The sequence below is a fragment of the Bombina bombina genome, chromosome 1 (genome assembly GCF_027579735.1).
Source record: "Bombina bombina isolate aBomBom1 chromosome 1, aBomBom1.pri, whole genome shotgun sequence".
Lineage (NCBI taxonomy): Eukaryota > Metazoa > Chordata > Amphibia > Anura > Bombinatoridae > Bombina > Bombina bombina.
In genome coordinates, this window is record NC_069499.1 from 1,337,046,971 (window position 1) to 1,337,060,569 (window position 13,599).

A 13,599-nucleotide genomic window follows, 5' to 3' on the forward strand; every position below is an offset into this window, starting at 1 on the left:
CCAAGGATCTGGAACATTGCATATCCAAGCCTGCTGACAAAAAGAAAGCATGCCCCCCACTTGATCCACTACATGTTGATTTAGAATCAATGGAAGGCTTTTTAGGTTGCTTCCCCCTATTCCAAGGCTGACTGGACCTCCAAGAAGACTTGGATTGATCCAACTTGGAAGAGGAAGACTTCTGTCCCTTAAAGTTACGAAAGGAATGAAAATTAGAATTCTGGCAACCTTTATGTCTATTCTTTTTATCCTGAGGTAGAAAAGAACCCTTTCCACATGTAATGTCAGAAATAATTTCGGCCAGACCTGGTCCAAACAATGTTTTACCCTTATAAGGCAGAGATAAAAGCTTGGACTTGGATGTAAAATCTGCAGACCAAGATTTTAACCAGAGAGCTCTGCAAGCTAATACAGTAAAACCAGAAATCTTAGCACCCAACCTAAGAACTTGCATGTTGGCATCACAAATAAAGGTATTGACTAGCGTGAGAGCCTTGATCCTGTCTTGGATCTCCTCTATAGTAGTCTCTTCTAGGATAAGATTAGATAAATCATCGCACAAATAAGATGCTGCCCCCGCAACTGTAGCAATACTAGCAACAGATTGCCACTGTAACCCCTGATGAATGTACATCTTCTTCAAAAAAGGCTCAAGCTTCTTATCCATGGGATCATTGAAAGAACCACTATTTTCAATAGGAATAGTAGTTCTCTTTGCCAGAGTAGAGATAGCTCCCTCTACCTTGGACACCGTGCGCCACGAGTCACGAATAGACTCAGGACCAGGAAACATCTTTTTAAAAACAGGGGACAGGGAAAAAGGAATCCCTGGCTTATCCCATTCCTGAGTTATAATATCTGCCATACGGTCTGGAACTGGAAATACTTTCACAGATGAGGGTACATCATATAACCTATTAAGCTTACTAGACCTCTTTGGATTCTCCGCAACAGATTCAGATTCTTCCAAAGTAGCAAGAACCTCCTTCAAATGAACTTGAAGGTGTTCTAACTTAAATATGAAATTAATCTCCTCTGAATCTGCAGAATTTGTCACTACAGTATCAGAATCTGACAATTCCCCCTCAGAAGCCACTGAAGAATCATCCTCATCAGATAATTGAGACAAACTGACTAACGCAGCTTTAGTCGAGTCAGTCTTACTAACAATAATGTCTTTAGATTTCTTCTTATGTTTACCAGAAACCTTTGGAAAAGCTGATAAAGCTGCAGAAACATCAGGAGTAATCTGGGCAGCGAAATCCCCAGGTAAAAAAACACCCCCAGGAGGTTTTGTTGAACCGTAGGGCACTGCATGTGAAGCTTGGGAGGCTCGAGGCGTAGCTAGGATAACACTATCCTGAGAGACAGGAGGCTCAGGGAGAGACATCTTATCTTTAAACTTTAACGTTTTATTTAAACATGAAGAGCAAAACTGTACAGGAGGAATTATCTTAGCCAAACACAATAAGCATTTTTCAAATGAATTAACTTCAGTATTAGTGTCCATAATTGGGTATCAGTTCATAATTGACAAAAAAATTTAAATGCAAAATTAAGTTTATTTATTTGAAGCAATAAAACATAAATAAGCACTTAAAACCCTCAGCTCTGAGGTCTTACCCCTCCAGAAGTTGCTATCCCACTAGCACAGAAAACCGGTCACAAAAAAACAACTTCCTTGTTACTGGAACAGCCCAAATCAACTTGCCACTGTAGATAGAAGAAAATGCATCCTCCACGTGACTGCAATACATTTTATTTTTAATTATGCCAAACAAAAACAGCAGCACAGCAAAAGTGATTTAGTCAATAAGCTGAGCTGAAAAGTGATTGCAACAAGTAAGAAGTAAAACAAACATCTGTCAAACACTTCCTACACTCTTCCATCTCTGAGCCCCCAATAAAAAATGATGCCTCTTTCCACATAAAAGCAGTGCCCTTAAAACAGATTCAAATACTTTCCACAAGGATTTAACCCCTATAGTGCCGGTACCTTCAAACCTAGAAGGGAACTAACTTACCTGTGGAACCTGCTCTGTCAGGCAGGAGCTGTTTTCTGAGGTGTGGCAGCTTCACCATATCTACCAGGGACCTATAGAAAAGAAAGAACAGAGTAACCAACTCTGGCTTTCTATAATAGGGGTAGCAAAAATGTTTTAAGTTTAAGCAAAGACCACCTCTAACTGCTAATAGCCACCATTACTCTTACTAAAGAGATTGACATGGACACAGCATAGCCCAAATCCTTGCTTGCAGGGAAAAGTACCCATTAAAAAGATTAAAAATCTTCAGACACCATCTTCGCCATCCTCGCATTATCAAGGCAAAGAGAATGACTGGGGGTTATGGGTAAGGGAAGTTATACTTAACAGCTCTGCTGGGGTGCTCTTTGCCTCCTCCTGCTGGCCAGGAGTGAATATCCCACTAGTAATTAGAATGTTTTGTGGACTCTCCATGCCATAGGAAAGAAAACAATAAAAAGGTATACATAGCATATAACACAACACATAAAGGGTTAAATAAAATTTAAACGCCAAATTTGAGATCAAACTCTGACGAACAGATGGCCTTACCATCTCCACTGGTCCTGAGAACCTTCCTACACGCTGAGAATGTTACAGCAGCACAGAGACAGGTAAGGATTATAAGTACTTAAAGTACAGAAAACTGCTAGTATAAATCCCCCCAGACTATGTGAATCATGTTTATTACATGGTCATACTAATAGCCAGTGGGCTTGTAAGGTGCTGCCACTGGGCTTACCTCAGCTGTAGCAACTTGTTTCCAGCAAACAAGCCCATCCTAAGCAGTGCAAGCACAATTCCAAGGATCTGAATTACTAACAGCATCTACAACAGGGGATTGGTGGACAAGTCCACATTTCACCTGGGTAGGGCTGTGGAACAAGGAGCAGCTCCCTGTTGACCAGGGGACTGGTGAACAAGTCCACATTTCACCTTCTCATTGAGAAAAGACGTTTCACTGTCTGGCTGAAACAATCCTTGCCTGCCCCTCTGAAGGACAGGTTTCCGTCGAGGAGGATTTGGGACAGTTAGTGGGTCCCCTTTCAAACAATAAGAAGATCTTGCCCTTCACTTTCACCTCACTCCTCACTATGGAGGCATAATAAAATGACAGAGGATCATGGGAAGTGGGAGGGATTTAAAGCTCTGGTGTGTTGAGGTGTATTTTGCCTCCTGCTAGTGGTCAGAATGGGAATATTCCCATACGTGGTGGCTTGTGGACTCTTACCATCTGACAAAATAAAGTAGTGAACTTTTTAATTTTAACACTCCCTTAATGGAAATTCAAAACACTACCAATTTTTTTTTCTAAGATTTGGGTCATTTAGGTATGCCAGTGAAAAACTGTTACTTTTATAGAACAATTTAATAAAATGTTATATATAATTATTTGGTCATACTAAGTTATGTAATAATTTTAGAATAAAATAGCTGTGATTGCTGAAGATGAATATGGTATTATAAGTGAATGGTAAAAAATGTTTTCCAGAGACTCTTACTGTGGCCAATATTTATTTTTCGTGTCGTATACTTTGAATGGATAGCGCAGGATGTGCTATTATCACTCATATTACAAGTGGTGAATTAAGTGTTTTGCTCAAGAGCAATACAAAACAGCACTGGAAAATTTAGCGTTTTTAGAGGCATGAAGTAAAATCCTACAATATATGCATAACAAAACATGTATAATATATGAAAATAAAGTCACTCAAATCTATACATATCTATAATCAGGTGCTGTCCCTTTAACAAGCTGACTTCAGAAGAACCATTAAAAATTAATGTATGTATGTATTATTAATTTGAGAATATCACTTTCACTCCATGGGGAATGGGATATTATCTATCTACAACAAGCAATTTGATTATTTATTATAACATCAAAAATTTTTAAAAATCAGTATACATTCACAGAGGTAGAAATGAACAGAGTTTTCAGCTTGCTCAATAGATATTTTAAAGTTAGTATTACATATAAAATGCTAAATATTTCACCATGAAGGTAACTGCATCATTGTTAGCATTAAATATAATCTGAACTTGTATTTCCTTTGATACACTAGTTTAATTCCACTGATAGCTGGACCTCAATCAAAGCACTAACCAACATAGGCCTACTTTCCATTGAGGTGGTAAAAATATTTATCTAAATTAAAGTCTATGGAAAGTTTTTACATCACCACCAGTTTCCAGAACTTTACAACCTCAATAGAAACTAGGCCATAGTATGCTTTGATTTATGTTGAAATAATTTTTATTAATTTTTATATAGGTAAACATAAACAGCATCATTTACAATTTTATAATTGAACAAGTGTCTTCTGAGAGTTAGCATTTCACATCAAACATATTAAAGTTTACATATGATTTTTTTTTTATGTTGAAATAATTTTTATTAATTTTTATATAGGTAAACATAAACAGCATCATTTACAATTTTATAATTGAACAGTATGCTTTGATTTAAAACCTAACCTTGATCTTAAACATAAAAACTGTGAACACATAATTCATTGTTTAAGATTTATCTTAGCAAGAATAACTTAGTGGGCTACCAATCTTATACTTACCCCTTCTTGGCAGGCTGGATTACTACCTCCCGTACCATCTTGCTGATGTTGTAACGAAACTCCAACAGGCCACAGTTCTCCAATGTGAATGAGCACATTTTACGACTTCCTAGGACCATGGCACCAAAATTTATGTCCAAGGATGGGCAGAGACGATATTTTGAAAAAACAGAGCGTGCAGAAATTCGTATTGGGATACTTGCAATTGTTTCCCCTCCCTCACTAAGATTAGGTTCAATAACCTTCAATGAATTAGAAAGAAAGAGGGTTTTAGACGGTCACAAGAATTTAAAATCACCATAATGAGATTTCACATTTACTACAGCTATACAAAAGTGAAACCATCAACCAAAACAAGACAATATGTTGATCACTATTGGACCATAAATAGAAAGTGGAACGTTATGTGGTTCTCATAATAAATACCACAAATCCTATACTATAAAAGGCCAAGTGTGTTTGTCCGAAGCTGTCATGCGCAGTAGAGACAGCACGAGGACAAACACACCTGGCCTAAGTCCCTACCTGTTCTGCCGACTGCGCCGAGCAGAAGCGGGCGTGACCGAGCGTGAAGGGGGCGGAGCCTAACGCGAAGGCCCGTGAAGGGGCGGAGCCTAGCGTGAAGGCCCGTGAAGGGCCGTGGAGAGAGCTCAAACAGCTCAAGAGAGGGTGGAGAGATGTGGAGAGATGTGGGGAGAGGGGGGGAGATGTGGAGTGAGGGGGAAGATGTGGAGAGAGGGGAGAGATGTGGAGAGATGTGGGGAGATCTGGAGAGATGTGGGGAGAGGGGGGAGATGTGGAGAGAGGGGGGAGGTGTGGAGAGAGGGGAGAGATGTGGAGAGAGGGGGGGAGATGTGGAGAGAGGGGGGAAGATGTGGAGAGAGGGGAGAGATGTGGGGAGATGTGGAGAGATGTGGGGAGAGGGGGGAGATGTGGAGTGAGGGGGGAGATGTGGAGTGAGGGGGAGATGTGGAGAGAGGGGGGAGATGTGGAGAGAGGGGCGAGATGTGGGGAGAGGGGGGAGATGTGGAGAGAGGGGGGAGATGTGGGGAGAGAGAGAGGGGGAGAGAGAGACAGAGAGAGAGAGGAGAGAGAGAGGAGAGAGAGAGGGGGAGAGAGAGAGTGGGGGAGAGGGAGAGAGAGAGAGAGGGAGAGAGATAGAGAGAGAGGGGAGAGAGAAAGAGGGGAGATGTGGACAGAAAAAGAGAGAGGGGGAGATAGAGAGAGAGGGGAGTGAGAGAGACAGAGGGGGAGAGAGAGTGAGAGAGACAGAGGGGAGAGAGAGAGACAGAGGGGGGAGAGAGAGGAGGAGAGAGAGAGGAGAGAGAGAGAGGGGAGAGAGAGAGAGGGGGAGAGAGAGAGAGGGGAGAGAGAGGGGGGGGAGGGGAGAGAGAGAGGGGAGAGAGATAGAGAGAGAGGGGGGAGAGATAGAGGGACAAGAGAGAGAGAGAGGAGAGGCAGAGAGGGAGAGAGAGAGGAGAGAGAGGGGGAGAGAGAGAGGGGGAGAAAGAGAGAGAGGAGAGAGAGAGAGGGGAGAGAGAGGGGGGAGAGAGAGAGAGGGGGAGAGAGAGAGAGGGGGGGGGAGAGAGAGGGGGGAGAGAGAGAGAGATAGAGGGGAGAGAGAGAGAGAGGAGAGAGGGGGGGAGAGAGGGGGGAGAGAGAGGGGAGAGAGAGGGGAGAGAGAGAGAGGGGAGAGAGAGAGAGGGGGGAGAGAGAGAGAGGGGGGAGAGAGAGAGAGAGATAGAGGGGAGAGAGAGAGGAGAGAGACAGAGAGAGGGGAGAGAGAAAGAGAGAGGCGAGAGAGAGAGGGGGAGAGAGAGAGGGGGGGAGAGAGAGAGATAGAGGGGAGAGAGAGAGAGGAGAGAGACAGAGAGAGGGGAGAGAGAAAGAGAGAGGCGAGAGAGAGAGAGGAGGTGAGAGAGAGAGGGGGGGGGGAGAGAGATAGAGGGGAGAGAGAGAGAGGGGTGAGATAGAGAGAGGGGAGAGAGAGAGAGAGGGGAGAGAGAGAGGAGAGAGAGAGAGGGGGAGAGAGAGAGGGGAGCGAGAGAGAGAGAGGGGAGCGAGAGAGAGAGATAGGGGGAGAGAGCGCAAAAGAGAGGGGGGAGAGAGAGAAAGCAAAAGAGAGTGGGAGGGAGAGAACGCCAGGGGTGGGACCACTGTACTGCAAAAAATGGCCCGTGTGAACGGGCTTTAGGACTAGTTATATATATTTTGTAATTTTCTTCATGGGCTTTGCACCCAGACTTGTCTGGGGTTAACTGCCTGGGTCTCTGGAGACTGAGCAACTGGCTGTGAGTGCTATTGAGCACCCAGGGCTGTACATTTTGCAGGGTCATAGGATGTGCACTTGTTCCTGTTCGAGAGCACAGTCCATTTTCATATTTTGTATGTGTCTAGTGAGATTACATAAGGTCTGTGCACCCTTGTATGGTTTCCAGTTTGATTGAAAGCATGCATTGTTTGGCTGTAGATAGGGATCCTGGATGGAAGAGACCTTGACGTGGTTCCTGGGCTTGACCCAAAGTATCAATTTTACAATATACTTGTATTTACAAAAATGCGGCTAGCAGAATATATCCTGCATATGCTCCATGCATATATTGTGTATGATTATTATGTCCCTTTAAGCTTTAAGGGCCAAGAGTTGGGCAGTGAGTGTAAAAGAAGAAGAAAAAGACTATGGTACAATAAATACCTGCTTTTATGAGCCAAGCTTCAGGTACTAGTTAAAGGGATACTAAACTCAGATTTTTTCTTTCATGATTCAGATAGAGCATGCAATTTTAAGCAACTTTCTAATTTACTCCTATTATTATTTTTTATTCGTTCTCTTGAAATTTTTATTTGAAAAAGCAGGAATGTGGGAACCGGCCCATTTTTGGTTCAGCACCTGGGTAGAGCTTGCTGATTGGTTCATTACATTTAGCCACCAATCAGCAAGCACTATCCAGGTGCTGAACTAAAAATTGGCCGGCTCTTAAGCTTACATTCAAATAAAGATACCAAGAGAACAAAGAAAAATGGATAATATGAGTAAATTAGAAAGTTGCTTAAAATTGCATGCTCTTTCTGAATTATGACAATTTTTTGGTTTAATATCCCTTTCAAAATTGAAGATAAACCATTAACAAGAAAAACATGGGGAGAGTTGCACACTAATAAATAAAGTCACTTAAGAACAGGTGCTACCTAGAAAAAGTACATATGAAACAACATAAGAAAGAAAGTGGGAACTCCACAATAAGGAATTCCCAAAAGTCTAGGTAAATCCAGCACAACTGTATCGATAAAAAATGCACAAGAGATTCAATATGTCAAAAAGTAGCAAAAATATACTTTAATGAATATACCAAACACACAAATCACATTCATACAGGGGATCCCAGAATATTACATGTGAATCACACTGGCCGAGAATCATCTGGTGCACCAGGGAGCAATAGATAGTAATCAGTCCATTTGAGAAATGCTGATATTTGTAATCCAACAGGTACAAAGTCAGTGAGATTATGTTACCCACAGTGCCTCAAATATTTTTACGTGGGAAAAACTTTTAGAGAACTACGTTCCCGTATCACAGAACATAGGGATTATATAAAGGACTTCAATATTGATAGCCCAGTAGCTAGACACTTCGCCCAGTTTCACAGATCTAAAACAGATGACCTTCATTTCATTGGAATAGAATCAGTCAAATTGAGTGTGCGTGGAGGTGACATTGATAGAATTCTATTACAAAAAGAAACAAGATGGATGTATAAATTGAATACATTATCTCCTAATGGTTTGAATGAAAAATTGGAATTTGATTCCTTTTTAGGTTGATTCCTACCATCTAACTCTGTCTATACACCTCCCCCTATACAGGGAGTGCAGAATTATTAGGCAAATGAGTATTTTGACCACATCATCCTCTTTATGCATGTTGTCTTACTCCAAGCTGTATAGGCTCGAAAGCCTACTACCAATTAAGCATATTAGGTGATGTGCATCTCTGTAATGAGAAGGGGTGTGGTCTAATGACATCAACACCCTATATCAGGTGTGCATAATTATTAGGCAACTTCCTTTCCTTTGGCAAAATGGGTCAAAAGAAGGACTTGACAGGCTCAGAAAAGTCAAAAATAGTGAGATATCTTGCAGAGGGATGCAGCACTCTTAAAATTGCAAAGCTTCTGAAGCGTGATCATCGAACAATCAAGCGTTTCATTCAAAATAGTCAACAGGGTCGCAAGAAGCGTGTGGAAAAACCAAGGCGCAAAATAACTGCCCATGAACTGAGAAAAGTCAAGCGTGCAGCTGCCAAGATGCCACTTGCCACCAGTTTGTCCATATTTCAGAGCTGCAACATCACTGGAGTGCCCAAAAGCACAAGGTGTGCAATACTCAGAGACATGGCCAAGGTAAGAAAGGCTGAAAGACGACCACCACTGAACAAGACACACAAGCTGAAACGTCAAGACTGGGCCAAGAAATATCTCAAGACTGATTTTTCTAAGGTTTTATGGACTGATGAAATGAGAGTGAGTCTTGATGGGCCAGATGGATGGGCCCGTGGCTGGATTGGTAAAGGGCAGAGAGCTCCAGTCCGACTCAGACGCCAGCAAGGTGGAGGTGGAGTACTGGTTTGGGCTGGTATCATCAAAGATGAGCTTGTGGGGCTTTTTCGGGTTGAGGATGGAGTCAAGCTCAACTCCCAGTCCTACTGCCAGTTTCTGGAAGACACCTTCTTCAAGCAGTGGTACAGGAAGAAGTCTGCATCCTTCAAGAAAAACATGATTTTCATGCAGGACAATGCTCCATCACACGCGTCCAAGTACTCCACAGCGTGGCTGGCAAGAAAGGGTATAAAAGAAGAAAATATAATGACATGGCCTCCTTGTTCACCTGATCTGAACCCCATTGAGAACCTGTGGTCCATCATCAAATGTGAGATTTACAAGGAGGGAAAACAGTACACCTCTCTGAACAGTGTCTGGGAGGCTGTGGTTGCTGCTGCACGCAATGTTGATGGTGAACAGATCAAAACACTGACAGAATCCATGGATGGCAGGCTTTTGAGTGTCCTTGCAAAGAAAGGTGGCTATATTGGTCACTGATTTGTTTTTGTTTTGTTTTTGAATGTCAGAAATGTATATTTGTGAATGTTGAGATGTTATATTGGTTTCACTGGTAAAAATAAATAATTGAAATGGGTATATATTTGTATTTTGTTAAGTTGCCTAATAATTATGCACAGTAATAGTCACCTGCACACACAGATATCCCCCTAAAATAGCTATAACTAAAAACAAACTAAAAACTACTTCCAAAACTATTCAGCTTTGATATTAATGAGTTTTTTGGGTTCATTGAGAACATGGTTGTTGTTCAATAATAAAATTAATCCTCAAAAATACAACTTGCCTAATAATTCTGCACTCCCTGTATATATATATATATATATATTTTTTTTTTTTAAATGGGATCTTTAAATAAATATTATCTGCCATGAAAATGAACTATAAACTCTTATGATAGCTATTTGCACATATTAATTCTCAAATGAATTAAATACACATATTTGCATATATTTATTACTTTTCATTTTTTGAAAATATTGCACAATTGAATGAATTAAAATAAAATCGTATTTTTTCTTTTTGATGTGTAAGTGTATTGTTATGAATGTGTGTATATGCGTGTGTTTTTTACAATTGTATTCATACAATTTATGTCTGCTAATACATGTTTCACTTTGGTTACATGAAAAGCCCTGTATACAAACATAACTAAAAAGTATCCATTTGAAAACAATGTAACAGCGGTGTTGTGGCTGGCTGTGATTGACAAAGACTTTAACAAATGGGAACAGGAGTGTATAGAGCCGGTATCCAATAAAAAGGCATGGAAATCAAGGTGATGTCAGCACCTAGAAGAAGCTCCACGCTGCACTAACGGAAGGAGCGAAATGAGCGTTTGGACTCGTCATGCTTAGCAGCCTTACTACAGCGGATCCCCCGCTTACCCTGACTTACCCCTGAAGTTCTCGCGTTATGGGAGCGGTGCAGCTAGGAGGAGTAACCGCGTGAACAAATACAGGTACTGCTTGTGAACTGCCCTTTGTATGAAGTATTATCTCTAGGCAATACATACCTGTGAATAAATACGCGTGCACTCACGGCTCCTCCTATGCTATGCTCTAACGCAATTTGGTGATCCAGTTACATTAGGGGTAAAAGTCCGGTTCAACTGGTCTTGAGGCACTGTGGGTAACATAATCTCACTGACTTTGTACCTCTTGGATTACAAATATCAGCATTTCTCAAATGGACTGATTACTATCTATTACTCCCTGGTGCACCAGATGATTCTCGGCCAGTGTGATTCACATGTAATATTCTGGGATCCCCTGTATGAATGTGATTGTGTGTTTGGTATATTCATTAAAGTATATTTTTGCTACTTTTTGACATATTGAATCTCTTGTGCATTTTTTATCGATACAGTTGTGCTGGATTTACCTAGACTTTTGGGAATTCCTTATTGTGGAGTTCCCACTTTGTTTCTTATGTTGTTTCATATAAACCATTAACAGCCTCCTCACCTGGCAGCGTAGTATTGGTTTGTCCATAATCTCTACTTCCTCCTTTGAGTTAAAAATAATCTGGACTTGAGAACCACGATCAGTGGGGCCAAGAGTGCCTTTCTGGGGTAGAATAGAAAATATAGAGTTCACATCTGGCATCCGATGGCCTATGGATTCCATGAAGAAACTGCAAGATGAGCAACACATACAATTAATGTATAACCAAAAAAATCAGACACCAAAAAATAACAACAGTGACAATCTATAAAAACCCAACAGCCAAAAATCAAAAAAACTAAAATCTAATATTTAAAAACAAGAGTATCAACAAAGACAGACTGCAAACATGTATGATACAAAAATAAAATGCAAACTTAAAGAAGAAAGTCAAAATCAGGCTTTCATGATTAAGATAGCGCATGTCATTTTAACAAACTTTTCAATTAACTTCTATTACCAAATCTACTTTGTTCTCTTGGCATCCTTTGTTGAAAAACATATGCACATATCCTCAGCAGCAGCAACACACTACTGGGAGCCAGCTGGTGACTAAAGGCTACACACATTTGTCTCTTGTCTTTGGTTCACTAGGAATGTTCAGCTAGATCCCAGTAGCTGATTTTATCTATGTGAGGTGGTTAAACACATAGGGGCCGATTATCTAATCCTCGCCAGATCAGACGCTGGGAATTTTCATATACGCCCATAGAACGCCCATGTTTATCCCATTTTACGAAAAAACTATTATGCTGTGTATTTTGTACTTATAAGAACTCATTTTTAAGTGTTTTTTGCACATCCCGTGTGTTTTCTTAAATTACGATTTACACTGCACATATTTAATACAATTTATTCCTGTTTAATTTCCATACCAATTTTAAATTTTGATAAAATATGATTTTTTGGTGAACAATTTTGTTACGATTTTTGATGCACCTTAACAATACAATTTTTTCCTGTGTATTTTTGAGTGAATGGTTAAATTATTAGTTTGTATGATTTTTTAAATTACAATTGTAATTGTTCAGTTTTGTAATGTATGCATCTCCTCCCCATACAAAAATGCAGTATACGCCCCTTAGTGAGACAACCTGTTTTCAGGGGAAAAACTGGCTTTATATCATTCTACCAGGGAAATTAAAGGTACATGAAACCCAAACATTTTCTTTCATGATTCGGATAGATGATACAATTTTAAACAACTTTCTAATTTACTTCTATTATTTAATTTGCTTCCTTCTTTTGTTATCCTTTGCTGAAAGATTTATGTAGGCAAGCTCAGGAGCAGCAAAGAACTTATGTTCTCGCTGCTGATTGGTGGATGCATATATATCCAGATTGTCATTGGCTCACCCATTTGTTCAGTTAGAAACCAGTAGTGCATTGCTGCTCCTTCAACAAATGATACAAAGAAAATGAAACAAATTAGATAATAGAAGTAAATTAGAAAGTTGTTTAAAATGGTATTCTCTATCTAAATCATGAAAGAAAATTTTTGGGTTTCATGTCCCTTTAAAGGACGGGCGAGCATTCTAATAGAATCTCAATAGCCCAGAGTCCTTTTTGCAGGAAATAGTGCAATAATAAAATGCTATAACACCATTTCTTTTTTGTACTTTTATGCCCTTTTAAAACAACCTGTAGTGATTAAGGAAAAACATACTAGATACATCCTTTAGACACAAAATAAACAATAACGTACAAAATGCAATTGACAAAGCTAAATAAAGCAATACAGAAAGTATAACTGAAGTCTCCTTTCCTTGACATGTATGCTATATTTTATTTTAGAAAAGCAATACCTGAAGCCAATCTCATATTTGCCTTTGTTCTTTAGAGATATTGTGTGTTTAGCTTCTTCAAGCACCTTCACCACCCCAAAATCCAGCCCACCGTCTGTACCTGCAGAGAGAGAACAGATTGATTCTACCTACACCAGATGATTGGATCTCATGAAACATGGAAGTCAACATTCCATGTTTATAATTCATGCAGAGTGTACAATTAAAAAAACCAAACAATTTACTTGTATTATAAATGACCCCTTTCTCTAGGTATCTACATTCAGAAATGATTATGGAACACAATGGTACAGATGGATATATGCCTGAGCATGCTACTTAGGGGGTCTATGAGCAGTGATAGCAAATTGGCAGCTGAACACACTATAATCAACATATATGCAGAATTGGGAGAAGACCAGGCAATACAAATATGGGATGATAAGTGTAATGTTGGTGGAAGAATGACAAACTATTTCCTCTTAGCTGAAGGACAACTTTATAGCCTTCTTATTTAAGAACTGGTCTATGATGAACTACGGAAGAGCAGCTTTAGTTACAACATCGTACATTTATGGCCTAATAATCTGGAGCCAAGTATGGGCTAGATTTCGAGTGAAGTGGCAGTTTGCGTTTGTGTTAAAACCAATAAA

General features: G+C 40.1%; 1 protein-coding gene across 1 annotated transcript in view; it reads right to left on the reverse strand.

Moving 5' to 3' along the window:
- The window catches only part of HYDIN (HYDIN axonemal central pair apparatus protein), a 595,027-nt gene that overhangs the window by 186,142 nt on the left and 395,286 nt on the right, over positions 1-13,599 (reverse strand). The window contains 3 exon segments of the mRNA XM_053719498.1: positions 4,598-4,839; positions 11,184-11,352; positions 12,968-13,067. Of these exon segments, the coding sequence (XP_053575473.1) occupies positions 4,598-4,839; positions 11,184-11,352; positions 12,968-13,067 (511 nt within the window).